This window comes from Gopherus flavomarginatus, chromosome 3, assembly GCF_025201925.1.
Source record: "Gopherus flavomarginatus isolate rGopFla2 chromosome 3, rGopFla2.mat.asm, whole genome shotgun sequence".
In the NCBI taxonomy this organism is placed as follows: Eukaryota; Metazoa; Chordata; order Testudines; family Testudinidae; genus Gopherus; species Gopherus flavomarginatus.
In genome coordinates, this window is record NC_066619.1 from 197,658,695 (window position 1) to 197,684,564 (window position 25,870).

At 40.8% G+C, this 25,870-nt stretch overlaps 1 protein-coding gene across 6 annotated transcripts in view; it reads left to right on the top strand.

Moving 5' to 3' along the window:
- Positions 1–19,335, top strand: part of SMAD1 (SMAD family member 1) — a 202,975-nt gene extending 183,640 nt beyond the window's left edge. For 4 of the 6 annotated variants that reach the window (XM_050946525.1, XM_050946523.1, XM_050946524.1 and 1 more), the window contains 4 exons: positions 2,643–2,759; positions 7,053–7,274; positions 12,644–12,900; positions 17,988–19,335. In XM_050946525.1, the coding sequence (XP_050802482.1) occupies positions 2,643–2,759; positions 7,053–7,274; positions 12,644–12,900; positions 17,988–18,131 (740 nt within the window). In that variant the 3' untranslated portion in view covers positions 18,132–19,335. The remainder of the gene's footprint in view (positions 1–2,642; positions 2,760–7,052; positions 7,275–12,643; positions 12,901–17,987) is intronic. The other 2 variants (XM_050946528.1, XM_050946527.1) reach the window with 2 other exon arrangements.
- The last annotated feature ends 6,535 nt before the right edge of the window (positions 19,336–25,870 follow it).

Genomic DNA, 25,870 nt, shown 5'->3' on the forward strand with positions numbered 1-25,870 from the left:
ATGAAAGAGATCTACTCTTAAGTTCAGTGTTAGGTTATGGTTCTATAAAAGATGTTTCCCAAGGGGATCACACTACCACCACTTGATTAAATTCATTCAGATGGTGATGTAATCCCGAGAAACAAATGCTTCAGCTGCAAAACAGTCTCTCAGCAGAGGCCCTGGAAAGAGAACTTCAGTATGTCTGTCTTAAAGACAGTGGAACAATTGCCTTTTATTTCTGTGTTGATTGTTGGCTTTAGGCTTCTACAGAAATGTCTATCTTTTTGCCTGGTTTGTCCATGACTAAGGATCATGAAGGAAAGCAGCCTCTGAAAGATGTTCTTGATTTAACTTTCTGCTGCTGGGAGAAGGAGCCTGGGCAAATAGTGTGCTGCCTTCCTTCCTTTGGGGCTGAAGGAGAGAGAGATTTGCAAAGATATATGTAGTTTCTTGTGTAAAGGGGGTGTTGATTGAAGTTAACTACTGATAGCTGTCTTCAAGAATTTCCCTTGGTGGGTAAGGACTACTGAACTGTGTGTGCTGCATGTATGTGTTTTGTAATTTCTTCTGAAAAATCAGTACATTTTTATTTAAAAACCTCCCCCCCACCAACATTTTATTTAAGAAACTATATGATAAGAGCTTGAAAGACTGCTGCTTATGATTTAGGCTCTGGGACGCCCTGTCCCAGTGGATACAGACCAGGTCACAGAGGTCCCATGCTTGGTCTGTAATGGGAAAGGTCTCCTACAGTATCCCCATGCCAGATGTTTTATGGTAGCTCATTGGATTTGGTTTCTGAGGAGTCTTGTTCTTACCTGTATTCCTGGCTAGAGGTAAAGCAGAGTCAGCAGCTGCAGTGAAGAAACTGAATGAGAGAGCATTGTGGTGGAAAAGATGAAAAGGCATCCATCTTGAGGCCCTCTTAGCCCTGACTCAGTATTCTGAGTCATTGCCTTGAGATAGGTCTCTTGGCAGACACCCATTTTGAGTTAGTAGGGCAGGAGGAGACCCAGTTGTGAAAATATGAAAGGGGAGCAGGACTATATCTAGAAATGTGAAAATTTTACATATGCTGGCTAAAATGGTGGCCTTCCCACAGTACTATATAGACATACAAACAGCATAACAGTTGCGATTACACAAATGTATCATAGTTCGTTTGAGGCCTAATAAAGAATCAAAATTTTGATCCTCACCCCACAAACTTAGAATTCTATTCCATGGTGCATTCTTGACCTTACAAACAGTCCCCTTTATGGAGAGTAGGCAAGTGAAAAAGCATAGAGAAAATTGGGAAAACATAGCTGTAGTATTACTGTAATGCTTAGTTGAGAGCTTTGTGTTACTAACTTTTTAAACTAGCTTGATTTTGAAGACCAGAAAGTTGCATGACAGAAATGATGTAGTTATTGGCCTGTTTGCCTTTTGTTACTTGTCATAATGCTTAATGACTCACTTATTGATGGAGATAATAATGATGCATAGGCTGCTTACTTGCTCTTTGGTGCAGAATGGTAGTAATCAAATTTCATGCACCAGGGCAAAAAGTCTGTGGGGTCAGGAAGGAGATTTTAAGGCACTCATAGACTCATAGACTCATAGGTCAGAAGGGACCAATCTGATCATCTAGTCTGACCTCCTGCACAAGGCAGGCCACAGAACCCCACCCATCCAATTTTATACAACCCCTATCCCAGGACCGAGTTCTTGAAATCCTCAAAAATGGTTTGAAGACCTCAAGCTGCAGAGACACCACCAGCAAGCGACCCGTGCCCCACGCTGCAGGGGAAGGCGAAAAACCTCCAGGGCACCTGCCAATCCGCCCTGGAGGAAAATTCCTTCCCGACCCCAAATATGGCGATCAGCTAAACCCTGAGCATGTGGGCAAGAGTCACCAGCCAGCACCCAAGAAGGAGTTCTCCGCAGCAACTCAGTACCCATCGCATGCAACATCTCCCCGCAGACCATTGAGCAGACCTGTCTGGTGGTAATTCAAGATCAATTGCCCAAATTGACGATCCTAAGAGCTTAAATCCCTTTTGACAATGAGACTTAAGTTGTTTAAAAATCATTTTAGGCACTGCAACAGTGAGCACAGCAATGCCTAAATACTTTTTCAAAATCTGGGCATAAATCTCTGTCCTTCAGTTTCCTGTTTATAAACTGATGGTGATATTTCACTAGGATGTTGAGAAATTCATTAACACATGCGGTACATTCAGATACTACACTGATGGAGGGCCACATTGGAAACAACATCAATGAGATTAGAACCTCTTGACTCCAAATCCTGTGCTCGTGTTCTGTTCATGTTCTATATGAATGTAGGGCTGAGAGTGCTGAGCATGGAGACATTAATGTACATACAGTGCTTTGAACTTGTGAAGCACTGTTGACAGAAATGCAGCCAAGCTTTCAATTGTGGGTTGATAGTTAGAACTACAATAAAAATTACTTATATTCTTTCATACACAGTAATCCTCTGCTTCCCTGAATCAAGGTCCATGATTGCTTTCTCAGATGTTCTGATGAGTGGGTGGAAGTTATGGCTGAGTCAGGCTGAAAGTATTTCCAAGTTAACGCTGAACTGTTTATGTGGATATATATGTACATTTTAAAGAGGGAAGGAATTGTATCTCTGCCTTTTCTATATTTAGCAGATACTCCCCCTCCTGCTTACCTGCCTCCGGAAGATCAGATGACACAGGATGGCTCACAGCCAATGGACACCAACATGATGGCACCCTCAATTCCCCCAGAAATAAACAGAGGAGGTAAAATGCTTCTATATGAGTTTTTTTTTTCTGCTTGGTTTCTTAAGTGCAAAGTTGCTTAATTTTTTAAAGCTGAATATTAATCTGGATTCATATTAATATTAATAGAAATATGTAACTATAGACAATAAGAAAAACTACAGAGAATAAGGGATTCCTTTCCCTCCTCCCCCAGCTGGAGGTGAAATTATACACTCCTCTAAGTCTAAAAAAGTCTGACCATACATGACTAAATTAAGGTATCGCCATGTTTTATGTTTTAAATGTTGACTTTCAACCAGAAGAATCCGAAAGCATTATTACAAACTCTTATCTGTAACAATCATTGAAGTTAACAGTTCTTACGGTAAAGTATAGTAATTGTCTGCCATTACACACAGCATACCTGTTAAACAGGCAGTGAAAGGTATCTGTTCTGATTATAGTGATTTATTGAGACATTGCCTGATGTTGTACAATTGATATCCAGTTGGTGGGTGGGTGAATTTAGAGCAGGGAATATAGTTGCCTAAATTGAGATTTGGTCAGGACACTGGCACTAACATCTTTACACTTGTGAAAATTCCTATGAATACTTTAATACAAATGGTCAGGGTCTCAGTATGCTTCGTCTTCTGAAACACAGCACATCAACCGAAGTGCCTCTTAAACACCACAATATTGCACTGGCTTAGCTCCGATTTCTAGAGAAGAGCATAACGCTGAATTGCCAACATTGCTTCTTGCAGCACCCTGGGTTTTTCCTGGGAGCTTTGGGGGGGTCGGAAGAATATTTCCTTTCCCATGTAAGTAGTGACCTGGTATGACCCTGCTTAGCTTGTGAGATTGCGCCATGAGGTGGTATTGCTGCAGGAAAAATGTGTTAAGTTATTTTCATCTTGTTTTACGTCCTATGGCACAGGCAACTTTTTACACACGGCTTTTTAAACACATAGCAAATATAACTGCTGAGTAAAGGATTTAGTGCATTCAACACATGGTGAGAAATAGCCCCCTCTGAGAACACTTAGGTTCACACAACCGTGCATCCAGCCAGGAGAGAGAGTAGTAAGTTGAACGCTGTGTCAGAATGATTATAAAGATTACAGGCCTATGAACTATTTAGCTATTATTTAATTTCATACGAGTTTTTTGTTAAGCTTAAAATGTCTGGGCTCACAAATATATCTGCTCTTTTAATATAATTTATATCGGTTCTATATATATCGGTTCTATATTCACTTATTTTCCTTCAGAATGAGCTTGCATTTGATAAGCACCATCTTTGGCATTTTCAGTTGTTTTGCTGATCTATACACTATTGTGTACTGTCTTTTGCAGCTGATGAAGGCCCAAAGTACATTTTATCAGTGTTTATACATAACTCTGCAGACTTGTGCACATTTTTTTTTCTTGTAAATACACCATATCTGTGCTATGGAATTTTTGCATCGCATGTGAGACCCTTAATAACCAAAGGGAAGTGGCTTCCATTTTTATTTTCATTCTTAAAAGATTTTTGTCTATTTTTTTAAATCTTTTTTTCCTGCTAGTAAGTTTAATAGTCTTTTAATTCACTGTTTCTTTAGTGGCAAGGGAAAAAGACAAATTTATTTCTTTGCTTATGCTTATTTGTCTGCTCATTCTTTGAGCTCCTGTATGTTTGCTGTGCCTATCCAGTGTCTAACTGCCCTCCTAAAAGGCCTGCTGTAGTTGTATAAAAACAGTTGTTTCAATAAACTTTTATGTTAAACATTTTAGTTGCAAATGTTTAGAAGCATGTTCTTTATGGAGATTTGTTAATCTTAAGAGATTTGATTTAACAAGCTGCATCCTGTCACTGAAGCTGGGTAATTTCCATTGTTGGCCCATGCTGGGAATGGAGAGACAAAACACACCTGCTCTGCATGACTTAAAACAAACGTAAGGAAGTTAGTATGAAATCTGTGAGAGAGAGATATGATTCATTCTGTAAGAATGGCCAGCTGGCAAGATTTCTTCCTGAGTTTGAGAACTAGGGCAAAGCAGTAGCTTTGGTAGTTACTGGCAACTTAATTTGAAAGCAAAGTGTAGTAACCCCTTACTAGTAATTAAAGTCCGTTTTTACAATGATTTGAAAAGGCTTAACAGTACTGTGGCTTTACAGAACTTAACCCCCTTCTCATGAGCATTTCCCAGCATATTCTTGGTTAGCAATGGACTTCACACTGGAAAGACCCTGCACCAAGATATTTGTCTCGCACCGTTTTCATCGCTTGACATTGCATAGGCTACATGCTTTCCTACTATTTATGTCAGCCTGATAATCACATTTTATATTTCTAAAATTCTGCTCGTGTCCTTTTTAATCAGAAGAAAATCAGTGTATGAAAAACTTTTTTCTAAGCAAAGAAAAATATAGAATGTTGGTCTTAAAGGTAATGTTGGCATTGGGAATGCGCTGAAAGGAGAAACAAATTGCTGCAACATCATTGTCATTTTAGCACTTCAGCTTGCATTTCGGGCTGTGATCTGCAGAGCTGCTATCTCAGATTCCTAAACTGTGTGTACTAAGCACAGAAATAGTCGTCGTCCTCACTTTAAAACCCTCACACACAGAACAGCCACATCCCGTCTCTTCTTCAACCTCCTTTATTTGGAGGTGATTTTAATAATTTGTGGCTATACTGGGCATTTGAGAGAATGCACATTAGGTGGAAACATCCAAAGAAGTACATACTGTTGGACACCCTGTTTGAAGCTCCATTGACAGAGAGAACATCCTTCATGCAAAGGGAGAAATCCCAAAGCAAAAAATTTTAAAAATTATCTTAAAGCATCCATGTATTTTTAGAGCTTAGCAGGCAGGCACAAACGGAAGACTGGATGCTTCAAGAGGCACGTTTTCTCTCAAACTGTTGCAGAGTTTGCTAGCTAAATAAGGAATTGTTTGTTATGGAAGAACGATTGTTGCCATTATCAGAATATTGGAAAAATAAGTTTTGAGGGCTCCTGATGTTACCTGACTAATGACCGTTTAGTATCTAATGAAATCTTAAAACATTCTTATTTGTTAGTATTTAATTATTTTTTAAAGGTTTATGTTCAATATTGATGCATAAACCTTTAATTCCATGGTATTTTGCTGAACTTCTTTCCCGTTTTTGTAGCCCAAAATACTATATTCTGGTTTCTGTGTATAATGTAATCTCATAGCCTTGTAAATTCCCGATTCCATATTATTTTTAAACTGTTGCATAATTGTGTTCCAAAGTCTAAGCTTTTTTTGTGTTTTTTTTTTTTTTTCTTTTTAGAAAAGCCTCCTAGCCCTTCTGACTGTGGGGGAAAAAAAAATCTTTAGAATCTAAACTGAAGCAGTACTGTCTGCTTGAGTTTGCAAGGAGTAATGAAACAAATGATCTGAGATGTGAAATTTTGCTTATGCATCTCATTAGGGTGTTAATGCTGAAATCTAGCTACCACATGCAAGTTGGCTATTCCATTGCTGACTACTTTTTAATAGAACCATCAACTGTAATGTGAAAATTTTTTGTTGTTGGATGTAGCGGCTGATACTGGGGAAGGTCACTGTGAACCAACCCTGTGGCCTGTAGGGCAGAGAAATGAAGAATTCAAACATACCCTTCCCAAATTTTAAAGTAATTTCTGCACCTGCCCAGTAGGTGAGTGGGGGGGTGGGGGGGGGAAAGGTGCATGGCCTTCCCAGATGCAAAAGATGAATCTGCCACCTGAGATACCAAAACCCCAAGCCATGTCTCATTCCTGTCTGTGTGGCCAAAATCCCAGCTGCCTCCTAGGCAGTTGTGAAAACCTCCGGCTGTTCTCTGACAGTTTCTGTTATGTGATTTCTCATTGCTAATACAGAGTTTTTGTAACATGTAGAATATTTTTAAAATTTGGTAGCTCTGTAAAATAAACTGAGGAAATACTTCACTGATTTGTCAACACTCAGGATAGTGCTGATCTAGGTCATATGTTGCAAAGAATGCAGGAGTGCTTGATAGGTGTGGTTGTTGAGCCCACATTTTCTCTTAAGTGCCTGTTGCCTGCTCTGGTATTTTTTCCTGTGTCTGAAGTCTTGAGTAATTTTATCTTAACTGTATTTGTATAAATTCTTTCTTTGGCTCTGCAAAGTTTAGTTTTGTTTGTTTTTTTAAATATCTAAATGATAGATGAACTTCATAGAAGACTACACTTTAATTAGCAGTTATTTCATCTGAATTTCTCTGTGATCCAAGGTCTACAGGTTGCAGATCTTTAAAGTTCAGACACATATTAGTTGCAGTGCCGTTGATTGTAACCTTTTCTTTGCAGATGTTCAGGCAGTTGCTTATGAAGAGCCAAAACACTGGTGTTCTATTGTCTACTATGAGCTGAACAATCGTGTTGGGGAGGCATTTCATGCCTCCTCCACCAGCGTGTTGGTAGATGGTTTTACTGATCCTTCAAACAACAAGAACAGATTTTGCCTTGGGCTGCTCTCTAATGTTAACCGGAATTCCACCATTGAGAACACCAGGCGGCACATTGGCAAAGGTACATTTAGTTTTTCTCTTGTTTGTTTTGCTTTCTAGTTAAATGCAGCAATCTGGCTTCTTGCCTCAAGGACAGACCATTAGAACATGACTTCATAATGTATATGATAAACATTGGCAAATATATCATTTCTTTGCCAAGTCCTGTATGCTTGTAAATGCTCACCTGTTGTATAATTGCAGGATGCTTTCTATCTTCTAATCATTTTTTTCATTGTCTGCAGACTCTCTCATTGATTTTAATTTTAATTAGCACAACAATTTAAGGCAGTTTCTTTCTCTCACACTGCCCGGCTAGTGATGATTCTGAAAATCTGAACTATATAACTGCAGCTAGCTCTCTGAACAAAATCTTTTTTTTCTGGATTAAAGATAGCTAATTTGTCTGGGCCTTAAACTCCCTTAAAGGAGTATAGGCCTGCTAAAGTAATATTCCTCCTTTAAACTGTGTTTGGAATTTTCAGAAGTCCAAAGGACAAGTCATGGTATTCCTGTCTGTGTCTTTGACAGTCTTCTCCCAAAAGAATTGATTGTTTTTTATTTAACTTCATAATAGTCCATTTTGAGAGGAACATTGTCATGTAAATTAAATCAAAATAGACTTATTTTAATTTTTGTGGTAGCAAATGTTGTTCAGCATCTAGCAGTGGTATTGTAATACAAACAATAACATAAACTTGCTTTTAAAAAAAATTAAATTGGAAGGGTGGTGAGGTGAGGTGGTAGGGATTTGATTTGCCCAAACCATAGGTGTATTCTTTGAGCACCAATTGGTATGGTATCTGGGTGCTGAAAAAATTGTTAGAACAAAATGGACAGTCAGACCTTTTCGAAACTTCAAGATAATAAAAAGCCATGTAGCATAAAAAGTAAAAGAAAATACTGTGTGTATTTTTAGGCAGGAAAAAGATTTGACTCTATTTTTTTTTTTTCCAGAAAGGAGTCCATGGAGCTTTGTAACAATAAAAATGTATTTCAGGGGAAGGGCTATATAGTCGTCTTATATTAATGCACTATAAAACTGGTTTAGAGGGAAAGCTGTCTTTGAATGTCTCCCTACTTTTTTTTTTAATGCTTGGAGATGCGTTTCTTACAGTGATGTTGTCCTAGACCTCACAGGACACTGTTTTGAAACTGAGCTGGTGCCGCAGGGAGATTAGTTTTCATGCAGTTTATTATTTTGAAAAGCAACCTTTAGCCTAGAAAATCTTTTTCCATGCTAGGACCTGTGCTGCCCTCAGGTTCATACTCAGTGGCAGAACCTCTAAGTCTCATTCTTTCTCTTCCTCTCCCCCCCCCCCCCCCCACCCCCCAGAAAGTATCTGTGTACTTGTATAACACTTTTATAGTTTTAATTAGAAAATAGACAAAGTAAACTTTTAAAAGCAGCCTCGTTGCAAGCAAAGTTCTACTGAAACATTAACTGTACATATACCAGAGATACTTTAACATTAACTGTACCAGATACCAATGCAGGATGGAAAATGCAAGAAAACTATAAAATAGGTACATATATACAATGAATGATGGCAGGAATTCTGCACTTAAAATAATGCTAATTTTGATTTCATATTTAATGGATTCCTTCAAAAGTTGAAAGTCAGATCCTAGTGAGAATAATAAGGTGCACAAACTCTGGCAGGTTAAGTGTAAAAAGTATAATAAGGCAGGCCAGGAAAAAACTTGTTAGAGACAAACTAACAGAAAGATATTTACATCAGAAACGGGAAGTCTGCTGAACAGGTGCCACTGAACAACTAAGGTGTTAAAGGAGCGTGCACAGAAGCTAAGTGAATTCTTTGCATTAGTGTTCACTTCACAGGATGTGGGCATAGGCAGCAAGTTCTATGGGCCCGTGGTGCCTGGGCACCAGGAATATTCCTGGCCCAGGGGCTGGCTCCAGCACTGTTTTGAGGCCTGGTCTCTCTATTGGCGCTCCCTTCCACCCCGGGCACTCTGCGTGTGTGTCCTCTCCCCTCCTTCCCCCCCCGCGTGTCCCCTGGTCTATTTAAAACAGCCTGGAGACCCCACCCACCCCTGGCAGTGCAGCAGACCTGAGCGGCATCCTGCCTGCTTGCTCCATGTGGCTGGCGACCCCTGGGCTTGGTGAGTCGAGTCTGTGTCTGCACGTGCTGCTCCTGCTGCAAGCACCCCTGCGGCCAATAGGAAGCTGTAAGGACAGTGCCAGCACACGGAGGCCCCCTGGCTCGCCCTGCCTAGGAGCCCCGGGTAGGTGCTGCACCACCCACACGCCCTCCCAGAGCCTGCACCCCACCCCTTTCCCACACCCCCTCTTGCCCCCAAATTCCCTCAGAGCCTATACCCCCTCCCTCATCCCATGCCCCCTTCTGCCCCCATTTTCCTTCAGAGTCTGTACCCCTCCCACCCCAAGCTCCCTCCCAGAGCCTGTACCCTTCAACCGCTCCTCCTGCACCCCATCCCCTGCATCCCAGACCCCCTTCCGCACCCCCTTCCAGAGCCCAACCTCTCACCCCTTCTGCACCCAAACTCCCTCCCAGAGCCTGCACACTGTACCCCAATCCCCTGCCCCAGCCCAGGGCCTGCACCCCAGACCTTCTCCACCCACCCAAACTCCCTCCCCGAGCCTTAGGCAGGTACAGGGGGGCGGAGGGCTCTGGGTGTTCTGGGCACCACCAAAATTTCTGTAAACCTGCCATCCCTGGATGTGGGTGAGATATCCACATCAGAGTTATCTTTTTTGGGTGACACATCTGAAGTACTGTCCCTCATCGATATCAGTAGAAGCTGTTTTAGAACAAACTGATAAATTGAACAATAATAAATCACCAGGATCAGATGGTGTTCACCCAGAGTTCTGAAGGAACTCAAATGAAATTGCAGAACTACTAACTGCAGTATGAAACCTATTGCTGGAAATGTACCCTCTGTACCTAATGACTGGAAGGTAGCGAGTGTAGCACCAGTTTTTTAAAAAAAGGCTCTAGAGGTGATTCTGGCAATTGCAGGCTGGTAAACCTAACTTCAGTACAGTGCAAGTTGGTAGAAACTATAGTAAATAACTATCAGACACAGAGATAAACATGATTAGTTGAGAAGAGCCAACATGGCTTTTGTAAAGAGAAGTCACACCTCACCAATTTACTAGAATTCTTTTGAGTGTCAACGAGCATGTGGGTAAGGGTGATCAAGTTGTTACATGGTACTTGGATTTCAGAAAGGTCCCTCACCAAAGGCTCCTAAGAAACTAAGTAGCCGTGGCCTACCAGGAAAGGGCCTCTCATACTGGTTAAAAGGTAGGGAAACAGAGTATGAATAAATTGTCAGTTTTATGAATGAAAAGAGAGAAACAGCAAGGTCCCCCGGGGATCTGTACTGGAACTTGTGCTGTTCAGCATATTCATTAATAACCTGGGAAAGAGAGAACAGTGATGTAACAAAGTTTGCAAATCATAAAAAATTATTCAATGTAGTTAAATCCAAAGCTGACTGTGAAGAGTTGCAGAGTGCTATCATAATACTGGGTAACTGAACAACACAATAGCACATGAAATTCTAGATTAAGTGCCAAGTAATACATGCTGGGGAAGAAAGTCCCAACTACACATATACAATGATGGGTTCTAAATTAGCTGTTACCACTCGAGAGAGAAACCTTGGAGTCACAGTGGATAATTCTCTGAAAATTTCAGCTCACTGCGCAGCGGCATTCAAAAAGCCTAATGGAATGTTAGGAACTATTAGGAAGGGATAGAAAATAAGACAGAAAATATAATTCCAATGTATAAATCCCTGGGGTGCCCAAACCTTGAATACTGTGTCTAATTATGGTCTCCTATCTCAAAAAGGATATAGTGGAACTGGAAAGATTAAGAAAAGGACAACTAAGATAGGAGTATGGAATGGCTTCCCTATGAGGAGGGACTAAAAAGATTAGGGTTATTCAGTTTAGAAGAGATACGACCACAGGAGGACATGATAGAGCTCTATAAAAACATGAATGGTGTGGAAAAAGTGAATAGAGACTCGTTTACTCTTTCCCACAATGCAAAAACCAGGGTCACCCAATTAAATTAATAGGGAGCAGATTTAATACAAACTAGATGAAGTACTTTTTCATACAGTGCACAATTAACCTGTGGAACTCATTGCCATGGGATGTTGTAATGGCAAAAGTGTAGCTGGGCTCAAAAAAAAGTTAAATAAGTTCACTGAGGATAGGTCTGTTGATGGCTGTTAGCCAAGATGGTCAAGGATGCAACCCCAGGCTCAGGGTGACCCTGAACCTCTGATTGCCAGAAGCCAGGAGGGAGAAAATAGGGATGGATCACTCCAACTGCTCTGTTTAAGGTAGTTCTCCTGAAGCTCTGTATTAGCCACTGTTGGAGACAGGATGCTGGGTGAGATGGACCATTGGTCTGACCCAGTATGGCGATTCTTTTGTTTTCATGTTCTTATATAGGAACACCATTGAAATCTCACCATTTGTAAGAACAACAGATTCACAGCTTGAGACATGGCCACAGATTGTTTTGTTAAGATGATATGGGAGTTATGTCGTCAGCAAAATTTTACGTGGACCATACTATTAAATGCTGTCAAGCTTTTCTTTTTCAGAATTTCATTTACTTTAATACCTCCTGGTATTTTTTCTGTTTTTGCTATTTCAAATTGATTATTCCAGCAGTGGAGAACTTGAACCCCAAAGTTCGTAAAGTTTAAAAGCCTGTATTTAGGGCTCAGGAGGAGAGATCCCTAGAGATTCCACACCCTCCACCAATATCCCATAGGGATTTGCTGTCCCCTGTAGAAAAGGCTGAAGCCATGGCCTCAGATCTTCAGGGGTCCATGAAAAGCCATAGGATTCACATGACATTAAGCTGTTCCTCTGGATGCTGCACTGAACTGTGCTCCAGCTCCCTGGAAGTGCATCTCTGTTGAAGCTATCCTAACAGACTCATCCTAGCTAATACATGCTGGGGGAGAATCCATCTTGGAGCTGTATTACTTTTTTCCAAGGATTCTTTGTTCTCCCTACCCTGGGGCCAGTCAATCTTCTGTCCCCCTTTGTTCCCCTAGTATGAACCTATGGGATCTGTGCAGATGTTCTGGCCCTGTAAATCTGTCATCTTGCACTGTTACATTAATTTTCTTCTGTGCGGTTTACAAGAAGTGAAACTTTAATGAGCAGTTGATTTGAAAAACAAATTTTGGTGGAATCTGGAGGTACAGGTATAACACAGCTTTAAGCGAGTCCTACTAGTGAATGAAATATAATGTTTCTCTTTAAGCTGGAGAAGCATAAAAACATCTCCAAAAAGATGTGTGCCAGACTGTGCATGTGATATGAATTCATTTGACCTGTCCATAACAAATATTTTTTCCTCTTAGGAGTTCACCTCTATTATGTTGGGGGCGAAGTATATGCTGAATGCCTGAGTGATAGCAGTATTTTTGTTCAAAGTCGAAACTGCAACTACCACCATGGGTTCCATCCAACCACAGTTTGTAAAATTCCCAGTGGCTGCAGTTTGAAAATTTTCAACAACCAAGAGTTTGCTCAGCTTCTGGCTCAATCAGTGAACCATGGCTTTGAAACCGTGTATGAGCTTACTAAGATGTGCACTATCCGTATGAGTTTTGTAAAGGTAGGTAAGAGTTCAGTTGAGGGTGTGGTGTTTTTTTTGTAAGCAAAATAATGTTCCCTTTTGAATTACGTTAAATAATCCTGGTGAAAACAGTTCCATTTCATGCCGTGTATTGGAGAAGTTCCCCTATCAACACTTACATTGATTGTAAATGTGTGTGATATTTTATTAACACTTTTTTTTCTATAAAACAAAAGCTGTATGCATGACCTTAAACATACAAAGCTATCCCCTTGGACAAACATCATTTTGTGGTGTACAGAATTTTAAAATCCAAGGTACATCCTGTAGATTCTTGGTTTCAAATTTCTTCCCATTAAGTTTTATTTAGGTTTGATAATGGTGCAGTTAAGTAGTTCCCATCATGCTTAGCAACTATTCTTTTTGCCTCAATAGAACAGAGGTGGGCAAACTTTTTGGCTCGAGAGCCACATCTGGGTGGGGAGATTACATGCAAGGCCATGAATGTAGGGCTGGGGCAGGGGTTTAGGGTGTGGAAGGGGGTTGAGGTGCAGGAGGGGGTTGAGGTACAGGCTTCAGCCCGGTGCCACTTATCTTGAGCAGCTCCGGGGTGGCAGCGGCGGGTAGCAGGGCTAAGACAGGCTTCCTGCCTGCCCTGGCACTGTACCGCTCCCGGAAGCAGCCAGCACCATGTCCCTGTGTCCCCTCAAGGGGGGTTAGGGGAGAGGGCAAAGGGCTCTGTGTGATGCTCTCGCCTGGGGGTACCTCCCTTGAAGTTCCCATTGGCCTCGGTTCCCAGATCCCAACCAATTGGAGCTGTGGGGGCCGGTGCCTGCAGGCGAGGGCAGCACGCAGTGCCCTCTGCCCTCCCTCCTACTCCCCAGGGGCCACAGGGACATGGTGCTGTCCGCTTCTGGGAGTGGCACTGGGCCAGGCAGATAGGCTGTAGTTTGCCCACCCCTGCATTAGAATCATAGAAACATAGGGGTGAGAAGGGACCTCAAGAGATCATCACTTCAGCCCCCTGCACTGAGGCAGGATCAACTAAACCTAGATATCCATGACAGGTTCTTAATAAACAGGTTCTTCTGACTTCTTAAAGGCTCCAAGGATGGGGATGGGGATTCCACAACTTCCCTTAGAAGACTATTCCAGTGCTTAATTACTTTTACGGTTAGAACATTTTTCCTGATGTCTAACCTAAATCTCCTTTACAGCAGATTAAGTTGTAACGGGTTGGATCACAGAAACCCTCTTGGGAGCTGCCACCCGATGTGCCCAGACTACCTGTGTTCCAGCTTTCCCTGCCAGCTCGGGACCCCAGCACCCTGTTTTGCTGAGCCAGCACAGACCCAAGGTCTGAATTACTTGCCCCAAAGCTGCACGTTTACCTGAAAGCAGCTAACAGAACTGTGCTTGTCTCTAACACTCAGATGTCCAACTCCCAGTGGGGTCTAAACCCAAATAAATCTGTTTTATCCTGTATAAAGCTTATGCAGGGTAAACTCATAAATTGTTCGCCCTCTATAACACTGATAGAGATGTGCACAGTTGTCTGCTCCTCCAAGTATTAATACATACTCTGAGTTAATAAGTAAAAAGTGATTTTATTAAATACAGAAAGTAGGATTTAAGTGGTTCCAAGTAGTAACAGACAGAACAAAGTAAGTCACCAAGCAAAATAAAATAAAATGCGCAAATCTGTCTTATCAAACTGAATACAGATAATCTCACCCTCAGAGATGTTTCAGTACTTTTTTTTTTTTTATCTCAGACTGGACACCTTCCAGGCCTTGGCACAATTCTTTCCCCTAGTACAGCTCTTGTTCCAGCCCAGGTGGTAGCTAGGGGATTCTTCATGATGGCTTCTCTCCTCCTTCTTCTGTTCCACTCCTTGTATATCTTTTGCATAAGGTGGGAATCTCTGGATTCCCACCCCCTCCTTCTCAATGGAAAGACACCAGGTTAAAGATGGATTCCAGTTCAGGTGACATGATCACATGTCACTCCAAGACTTCAAGCCTTCATTCCTCCCAGCCTGACTCACAGGGAGACCTGTCTGCAAACAGCCATCCAGTCAATTGCCCTGGTTAATGGGAGTCATCGAGATTCCAAAGCACCATTAATGGCCCACACTATGCATAATTACAGTAAACCCTCAGTTATTTCATATTTCTAATTTCAGATACAAGAGTGGTACATTTATACAAATAGGATGATCACACTCAGTAGATTCTAAGCTTTGTAATGATACCTTACAAGAGACCTTTTGCATGAAACATAGTCCAGTTACATTATATTCACTCATTAGCATATTTTTATAAAATCATATAGGCTGTAATGTCACATAAGCCCCTTACTATTTGTCCTGCTGTCAGTGGATATGGAGAACAATTGATCAGTCATCTAACAGCCTTTAACATATTTGAAAACCATTATCCGGTCCCCCTCAGTTTTCTTTACGCAACACTAAACATGCAGAGTTTTTTTTAACCTTTCCTCATTGGTCAGGTTTTCTGAATTTTTAGCATTTTTGTGGCTCTCTTCTCCATTTACCCAGTGTTTAGTCCACTTCTCCAAGAGTGTTAGATTGAATATTTGTGTTTTGCAAGCATGGAGACTCCTTCCTTCTCTTTACTGTATATCTGGAAAAGTTAATGCAGTAATCTTTGTTTACGACAGCTGAAGAGAGTTGATACACAGTGACTCAAGTTAAAGTTTTTGGTAATTAACAAGCAACTTTTCCAGGCTTTGTCTTTTCCATACCCTTCAAATAACCACATTGTTATGGAATACAATCTCCTACTGTCTGAAGGATCAAAATCGTGAAGTTAAGCTGCCTTTGTAGTGGACATTTCTTGGACATACTAGCTGGGACTGTCATGTAGGTGATTGAAAGATAGGTAGCATTGTTCCCTGAGGTCTGTCTGGTGATTAGAAAATCTATAAACAAAGTGCATTCTGTTCTGTTCTCAGGGTATATGTAAGGACTGTAGCAATGATGTGAGGGACAGAATGTGGATTGGGATAAAAGTGTCAGTCAAATATTTCAGGACTGCCAAATTAATTGCACAGTATCCTAAAATAGTACCTTAAAGGGATAAGGTGACTTCTTTGGGCATATGCCTTATGGGTTAATCTGAGGTTAATACATAGCGTGTTTTGTTTTTTGTTTTTTTTATTTTTGTGATTCCTCTGGTCCATCTACTGCCTCCCAGCCCGTCCCAAAAAAGATAATTTACTTTATCAAACTACACAGTGAACTTTGCTAGATTTCTTTCTGGATAATTAGTAAATCTTATAACTGACTCAGCTTTAGCTAAAAGAGAACTCATTGGTGCTCGCTCTGTTAACTTGGGCTGATGATATTTCCTATCTAGGATATGACCAATGCCACTTTTCTCCCCAAAATTGTCCAGTTTAACAACTTTTTATTGTGTACACTACTTTCTTCCATTGGCTGTTTTTATAGCTACAAGAGTGTCCTAGATGTTTTGGGAAGCTTTATCTGTTTCAGTCCTCCCATTCTGTAAAGAAACCTTGGCTCTAGTTGCATGGAGTCAAGTTCCCACCTTAATGTTGATCCATGTGACCTCTTGGTTTTTATGCCTATTACACTGCCAAATAGATTAGCTTCCCATCTCACTCTCTTTTTAGTCTTAGTGCACGAGGTTTCTTCAGTCTTTTTCTAGAGGCCTTACGGGATCCCCAGTAGCATTTATCTTCAATCCTTTTTACCTGTACCTCTCCAGAAGTGCAAAAATACACAAACAGTGTAGCCTCAATCCTGTTTGTATTTAATTGTTTTTAATCAGTTGTTATACTTCCCTCTCCTCCAAGAGAATACTGTGTCCTGCCTCCCTCCATGTCCTCTGGAAAAGGAGAGACTTGAGGGGAATCTCCAGTAGGACTAGGACTATCATGGGCAACACAGGAGCCGTAGGTTTGGGAGACAAAGAGCTTCCTTGCATTTTAATGTTAGTTCTTCAAAATGCATTGCTATATGGATCTGCCATAGGACTCCCCTTTGAGTCAGTATAAACAGGTATGAAAATGTCACCTTGTGAAAAATTGAAAAGCAACATCTGCTTTGGGATTCATAATGGGACACATGGAGCCTTTCCTCTTCTAGGTCACTATTTCCTATTCAGCCCAGGTCAGTATCGAGTGAAAGCTGAAGAAGATATTCACTGGCTGATGACCTGAGCTTGTGGGCTTAATCCAGTTCCTAGTGCACAGATGTCTATTATTTAAAAAAAAAATAAATCATCCAGCCTGAGACTTTGCACTAATTACACCCTTGTGGCAATCACACCAGAGAAGGCAAAGGCCAAAAAGGCATGGGGGTTGAACTGTCCATTCACCTTGAGTTTGTTTGCCCTAGGAAAATAACCTCAGGTTGGTAACCTGGTCAACAAACCCCCAAGAACCCCTAGCTCCTCCATAGTTGTTGAAAACAGTTTGGCTCAACATATACTAATAGTAAAACTGTTTTTAACGCAATAGCATTTGAACAGTCTATTATGAAAGTAGTGCACACTTTCTGCCATGGTATTAAAAATGGTTTGGCCCAGCATACTCTAATAGTCAAACTGTCTTCATGAGAGGCCAAACCATTTTTAACACCATGTCAGAAGGTGTGCACCACTTTTATTACAGAACGCTTTCTGCCATGGTGTTCAAAAATCTTCTGGTCCCCACTTACACTAGCTGAACTGTTTTCAATACCAAGGTCATTTTGGGGTGGGGAGGGAAGAGGAGATTGTTCATAGGTCACTTTCCCTAGTGTAGATGGAATCCAGGAGAGTGGTGTCTCAATGGCAACATTGGGCATACTGGCTGGGTGATAGGGGGATGCATGCATTACCATTGCCTAATTTGAAGTGAGACTTCAGTTTTCAGGTATCTCAGTCTGTCACCTTAAATCTGCTTCAGATTCACAGGGGGAAATGTGGTAACAGAACTCATGCAAAAATGGCTCCTCTACAGTGGTAACCTCCACCTGTAAGGCTAGGTTATATCTGTTGTCTTTGTACTATATAAAATGAGATTGTAAAATGTTTCTATGTCAAGGAAGTGGAAAATATGGTGAAAGTAGTAACTTTTCTATGTGATTTTGTTCGTAGGGTTGGGGAGCCGAATATCATCGCCAAGATGTAACGAGCACTCCATGCTGGATTGAGATACACCTGCATGGCCCCCTTCAGTGGCTGGATAAAGTTCTTACTCAGATGGGCTCACCTCATAATCCTATTTCCTCTGTGTCTTAAAGGGTCCCAAGCTTCTGCAGTTTGGAAACTATTGAGCCTTGCATGTACTTGAAGGATGTATGAGTCAGACACATGTATGAACTAGCAGCAGCTGAATAAGAGCCTTGATAATACTTGACCTCTGTGACCAACTTTTGGATTCAGGGAAAAAGCGCGCAAAAAAAAAGCCTTTAACACACTGTTGGTGTCAAGAATTTCAGTTTACATTGTACCAATCTCTTGTAAAATTGATACATGCAAATTGTTTTGCAGGACTTTGTGTAATAGTTAGGGATGACCAAGCTAATAATCTTTTAGACAGTGTTCCCAAGGGATCTTCCTTGGCACTCTGAGGTCACCTCTCTTTTATATGTTCAGCATTCATTGTTTGTGTTCTCTGGGGTTGATGGCCCATATTAATGAAGTCTGCTTTTCACAGGCTTTTTACAAAATATTTTAAAACCATTTGTCTGTAATAGTTTGCTGTTCTCTTGAAAGAAAGAAAGAAGTGGGGTAGGAGGTTTAATCATGGTCATGTGTAATAATCTTTATGAAATTGTGTACTGACCATACTGCTGTAAGAATAATGTTAGGTATGCTCTTTGCTAAATGTATGTACAGTGTATTTGAAAGTTTAGAATTAATTAGCTTAGACTAGACGATTTAGGAATGTTTGAGTGGGGAAAAGGGGAGGGGGAATGGCAATTGACATGCAGAATATACTGTAAACGTAGCTTGTTAGTTTAAAGAAATGAAATGGAGGTCTGAACTTTGCTGTGCATTTCATTTATTTTTTTTATAGTGGCTTTATCTTGTTAACTCTGATTATTTTTGCCTCCTCCCTCCCCCCAAAAACAGTTTATATAGCTGGTTAATTCATATAGCTGAGAAGAAGGCAAAATTAATCATTCCTGTAGTCCTGAGACTACAGCTCTGTATATTTCAAGACAAATTGTACAGTCTGTTCTTGAATTATTGAGCAGTTTTAGGCAGTTTACATAAAAGAAGTAGGCTTTTAATTGTGTAAAAGAATTTTGTTTTGCCAAACCTAGTAACTGTTAAATGTTTGGAGGATTTAAAAACCCTGTTTGGATCTATTTCAAACTTTTAAAAAAATGTTTTTAAAATTTTTTTTACTGGTTTTTGTTTTGGTTTTCTGCTAATCTTTTATATTCACTTACTCTGTAGTACTTTCAGTACTTTTATTCCAAAACTAAAGGGTCGTCTTTACTGGACATTTTAAATAAAACAATTGTTATTGCTTACTTTGATTAATGCTTTGTCTTGTCTATTTCTTGGCAGCTTTATAACAACCCAGACAAAAAGATTCTCTTGGATAATACTGCATCAAATGGAAAAAAAAATTACTCTACGTTTTAACTTCTGATACAGCTTGGTAGCAATGCTAAGTCAGTACTGGTGATGAGTGATTTTTTTGTGAGGGAGATGGATTTCTTCATCAGGTGAGAAGAGAATAGCTTCAGTAGAACTAATGTGCCCTAATAACTTCATAGACTTTTATTGATTTTTTTTTTCATCAGTATGGAATATCTGCAGAAACTTTATATACCTCCAGTGAGGACGGCTCAGAGATTTGGAACTAAACTGCCACTTTTCCACCCTTTACTGGAGACTTCTAACTGACTTAAATCTTGGGAGCTCAGAGTGTCATAGTATAATTCCCAAATCTGGACCTTAGCGTCCAAAATATGGGTACTAGCATGAATTCCCCTAAGCTTAATTACCAGCTTAGATCTGATAGGCTGCCACCAATCAGGATTCTGAGTACCTGATAAACTCTGGTCTCCCCAAACCTTTCCCTGGGGACCCCCAAGACCCAGATTCCTTGAGTCTCACAACAAAGGGGAATAAACCATTTCCCTTCTCCCTCCTTTCTTCTTCCCAGCTCTTTCCCGCCCTAGGTACACTAGGAGACCACCATGATTCAACTCCTTGACTCACCCCTTCCCCCTCCCTTCTTTCCCAGAGAGAGATACAGAGATAAACGCAGAGAGCAGGATTTTCTTCCCTCCTCCCTTTCCTTTCTCCCACCAATTCCCTGGTGAGTGCAGACTCCTTTCCCTGGAGTTTTACAAAAGATAACCAAAAAATCAGTTAGATTCTAGAAAAAAAGAGGAAAACTTTAATAAAGAAGGAAAAACATAAAAATTGTCTCTGTAATCAAGATGGTAAATATACAGTGTTTTTTATCTTAGACAATAGAAAGAATCTTTCTCCAGCAGAAACACAATTTAAGCTACTTCCAGCAAGTACACATCTGCAAATAAGAAAAACAAATTAAAAGACTGTAACCGCCTTTTTACTTACTAACTATTCTGAATAGATAAGAGACTGTAGCAGGGAGATTGGCAGAAACCTGGTTGCACCTCTAGTCCCGTCCAGGACCCCGAGAGAACAACACACAAACCCCAAACCCACAAACAAAGGCTTCCCTCCACCTAGATTTGAAAGTATCTTGTTTCCTGATTGGTCCTCTGGTCAGGTGTTTGGATCCCTGTTTGTTAACCCTTTACAGGTAAAATTCATTAACCCTTAACTATCTGTTTGACACAGAGTCAGAAATTCCCTTAAGAATAGCACTGTTACAAAATTGTATTGGTCTCAGGACCTGCCTATGTTAATGAAGGATTTAGGAGAAGATATTGTTTGAACATACTTGGGACTGACACAAAGGAAGTGCATTTACTGGCTCTTTGTGCGAGGGCTAGATTATGGCATATGCTGCCCACCTCTAGTTTCAAGCCATTTTGTCTGAGACCTATTGGAATTAAAGTTCACCCCCAGCAGCTTCTTATGTCATTCTCTGGCACCGTGGACAGCATCTGTCTTTTCTTTTCTCCTTGGTTGTGAAGGGTTTTGCTTTTTCTTGTTTGTTCCCCAGTTGTCATTTCCCCCACACATGCTCTCATCCAAAGCCTACAAGATGCTCAGGGCTGGGGAATCACTGATGGCATCAGGCTGCCCCTGAGCTGAGTGGGAATAGAGAAGAGAAACTTGGATCAAAAGGTTGCTGCCAGAGCCTGATGTACGTTTTACTGTTCTGCTCCCAACAGTGAGTCAGAAGAAGCAGTGGGCGGGGAAATAACTTTCCAAGAGCTATATGCTGCTTTATCCACAGTAGTGGCAGCATTGAATAGTGAAGAGCTGGATGGATCTGAGGTTATGCAGTCACCCCCACTTGATTTCTTGTCTTTGATTCTATTCCTGCCTTAGATTAGTCTGGTAGCTTCCTTCCCCAGGTAGATGATTGCTTTGAACTGCAAAGCCTTGGTGGCAGGATTCTGGAAAAAATGTCTGAATTAGTGGTAAATCTCTTCAGGGGCAGGGGAGAAAGACACACATTCTAGCAATCCGTATGATCAGTTGGAAGAAAAATGCACTATTGATCAGGAAGAGGAGAGCAAATAAGATGTTCAACTGTAATTAACCCTGGGTTCGAGAATAATATTGTCAACATTTGTATTTAGTCTCTCATATCAGTTCAAATGAGACAGCAAAGATCCAGAAAAGGGCACTGAAAAAATCTTTGGTGGCCTTTGTGGGAGGGAGGTTTTCATACTAGCAGAGACAAAGAAAACACACCGATCTCCTTCAAAAACTAGGTAAGGTCTGGTGTGTAGTGAGGGGTAATTACAGTTGGGGAAGGTCTATTAAGTTTAGGGTCATAGCCTTTAAGGTCAGAAGGGACCATTATGATCATCTAGTCTGACCTGCACAATGCAGCCCACAGAATCTCACCCACCCACTCCTGTAACAAACCCCTAACCTATGTCTGAGTTATTGAAGTCCTCAGATTGTGGTTTGAAGGCCTCAAGCTGCAGAGAATCCTCCAGCAATTGACCTGTGCCCCATGCTGCGGAGGAAGGTGAAAAACCTCCAGGGCCTCTGCCAATCTGCCCTGGAGGAAAATTCCTTCCCAACCCCAAATATGGCGATCAGTTAAACCCTGAGCATGTGAGCAAGACTCACCAGCCAGCACCCAGGAAAGAATTCTCTGTAGCAACTCAGATCCCACCAGGCACTTTCCATTATAAGACCCTTTTGTCAGTTGCTTATAACTTTTTGCCAAAGTTGAACTCTTTGGACTCAAACTTTCCATTCCAGATGTCTGCCTCATGCTAAACCTTTTTGGAAAGTTTGTCATTTTTGAGAATGAGGCTGTGGAAAAATTGGGTTTTTTTTGCCCATGATGAAGTCTTGAGAGCTCTTCTTTGAAATGCTCTAGTGTCCCCATGCTTTGGAGCAAGGACTCAGAATTTGGCAAGGGCATGGCTTTTGTGTCCAGGATGTTCCTTTTTGCCATCCCGGTGAAAATGTCCAAATATTGGCCTAGTTATAAGCCTCTGCAAAATCCACAATTTGCAATACTCCATAGGAACTCTTTCCTTATTATTATTTTTTTTTAAAGCAGCTGACATTTCCAAAGATTCTGTCCCCACTGACCATGCTCCACCCTCCTCACAGCTCCTAGTGCCAATCAGATGTTGTATGTACCATCCCTACAAGCAACGAGGCATGCTGCAGCCCAGGTCTGCAGGGCTCAGAAGGACTTTTCCTGAAATTGCTGCTCTGGGCCAGGGTGGGACTGGGCACCAGAATTGAGAGCAGAGAGGAGCCTATCTCTCCTGTACTTTTAGTTGTTCCACTCCCAGCTGGCAGTATGGAGGAGAAAGTGCCTGATACAAATGCAGAGGCAACAAAAAAACCCCAAACTTGGATGGGGAAGGGAAAGAAGTAGGTAGTGAGGTTGGGACTATGGGAGAAAGAAACAATGACTGATAGTTGAAGCCAGAGAGGCTGACTCGTTGAGCATGGAGAACTAGGAACCAGTATGGGGAGGCAGGGGACAAGGGGGCAAGAGGTGAGAGCTCTCACAAGGAGTTGAATTATTGGGGCAGAACTGGGACTAGCTGGGCAAAGACATTGGATAAAGGAGTTTAGGGTGGGAGACACAGAGTGAGTGAGGAGCCTGGAGAAGGAGACTGGGACAGGGAGCACAGCAACTTTAATTCTGGCATTTCCTAACTTGAATGCTTGACTCTGTAACCTTAATTCTCTTTTAATACATTTTTTGTGTGTAATATAGAAGAACAAAAAAACAAATTGTGTACCCTAGAGGAGGCCAGTTGGATATTTTTTTTCAGCCCTCTAAGAGAGCAGGCCCTAGGTGTAAATGATGCCTAACTTTTTTGTTTTTACTAGACTTCACCGTATCGGAATGCTGCTATAAATAAATTTTAACATGTTATAAACCCAGAACCTGATTCTCCACTCAGGTATGCCACTGTAATTCCATTGACTAAATAGTTACACTGGCATAAAACTGGTATAATGGTGGGGAAGAGTCAGGCCTGCAGTTGGATCTTGCTTGTGTAGATAAGACTGAGCTGTGTTGCTGTGGAGCTTCATAAAAGTAAGACATTGTGTAGATGGGGCTTAAAAGGTAATTCGGTTAGAATGGATACAAAATACCATTTTGCCTTTGGTTTTTTTCCTTTTCGTAGCATGTAAAAGCCTGTAAGGTGGTGTGCTGGATTGGTAAAAGTGTATTTTTCTAATTCATTTCCTGTCTCGCCTGGAATCCACTGATGACTAGAGAACTAGTGAAATGGTGATATGACAAGAGTGAGAGTGAAAGCTGAGCATTGGAGACTTGAATGTGTGTTTAGTCAGATGGTTTGAAATTTTCTTTTCTGTTGTGAATGCTTTACTTTAGTAAATTACCATTTTAGAGGTTGTTGAATCAAGCCTTACTGGTTTAATAAAGGTTTGCAAACTAATGGTCTATCTGTTCTAAGATGTCCAGAATGTCTTCCAGGTATTTTATTTTAGGAAGATCAGAATTTGACTTTCTTTGTTTCAGAAAATTAAAAAAACAGAATTTTGTGTGTTCTAAAAAAAATTCAGGCATTTTTATACGTAAGCAATAATGGACATAAACCTAATTCTTTAATCTGGACACATCATTTCTGGACACATTTTAAAAGGGAGTGAATGATACTGCTGAATAAATGTGATCTTTGTACTCTTTTCAGCCCTCCAATCTCTGTGCTGAGATGTTCCCAACTGCTGCATTTGTTGAGAAGTATATTCAATATTGCACTTTGATGGTGGCCTTTGTAAGCACAATCATATTACAATAAGTGATGCACAGCTTGAGAATAAGATTTTTTCCATTTGGATCAATCCAAATGAGTTTTGGAGAACTCTACAATAATTTTGGAATAAAGGGTGGTTTCTTTGGGAGTTCTTGACTACATTGCACGGTGTAACCTTTCTAATAAACAAAGATGCCTTTGCTAGTATTTTATCATAGTTTTACAAAATGTATGTAACATTTTTTTCAAATAGTTTGGGATGTCTGAGGCAGTGGGAGTGAGGCTTGTCTGATGTACAACTTGATGAAGATATAAGTAACTTGAAAGGATTTTGAAATGTCCTTTGGAAAGCCTTTCTTTCGAAAATTTAAAACACATAATGGTAGTGTTCCCTTATATATTTGAAACCTTTCTTTCTCAAAGTACTGTATCAGGATTCTTAGTCTCCGGATGTCACTGCTGTTTTTTTAATCAAGTGCATTTTGAGGCCCTATCTCTTTGACTATATTGCAGTAATTTTCCAGCATGGCTATTCCTAAACTTGAATTCAGAAATGCATAAAATGTTTGCTGTTCAGGGTACTGTCTCATTCAAAGATTTTGGCTGGAGCTGTTTTTGTAGGTCACGATCTTTGTGACATCGCCTTCAACTACACGTTCTCTTAACGATTTCTGCTGCTATTTATTTGTAATTGTGGTGTATGTCAAAAACACATACAGTACAGAAGGCCAGTAATCTCTTTTAGTCTGGCCTTGGTATCCTGTTTGCCAGGGCACTAAAATCAATCCTTCCCTTCCTCCTCCTACCATAATCATGGTTTCACAACTACAGTAGTCTAACTGGGATGAATGCGAATAGTTTGTTCTCTGGGGTTATTTATTTTCCCATTACAGAGCTGTTCATACATTTCTTCAGCTTTCCAAGGGCTTCTGATATCTCAACGTTGTGACTTTCTGCATTATGAACCTTTCATGGTATGCACCATTCGTTTTGCTGGGTTTTTTTTTTGTATTGTCATATTCCAAATCCCTGTTCACCTCTTTGCAAGTTACTAGTGTTTTCATAGTCTGATTTATTAATTACTTTCTGGTTCCTTCTGTTCATCACACTAGCCTCTTGTTCAGCTTCTTGAGATTCATGATTCAGAACTGTGTGAACTTTGGGTGTGTGCCTAAATATACAATGTAACTCTTACCGTCCCCAGTCATGATATAGCAATATATCTTTCACACGCATCTCACAGTTAATTTTGCCCACATCTATATGTGTTTGGGGAGAGAGAAGTAAGTGGGCACTTAAGTTCAGACTCTCCTTTGCTGTGCCTGATACTCTACAGATCACTTCAGGCAGACTTTCTACCACATCATTCTGGGGTCACTAGCATTTTATCCCTGTCTACCTCTGAACCACCTTTTCTCTACTTATGGCTAATCCATTCCCTTGTTTTGTCCAACTCCTTTCACACAACTCTTTTGCCAAATGGTTTTCTCATAACTGCTGGATGGCATATGTTCCAGTCAGACAACAAGGCTTTAAAGTGCAGTTGCCAAAAGGCAGATGATGAATTACAGATTTTCATCGGTTTTGGAAACCAACCGGATAAAGATGCAAATTTCATAGGCACCACATTTATTGCTGTTT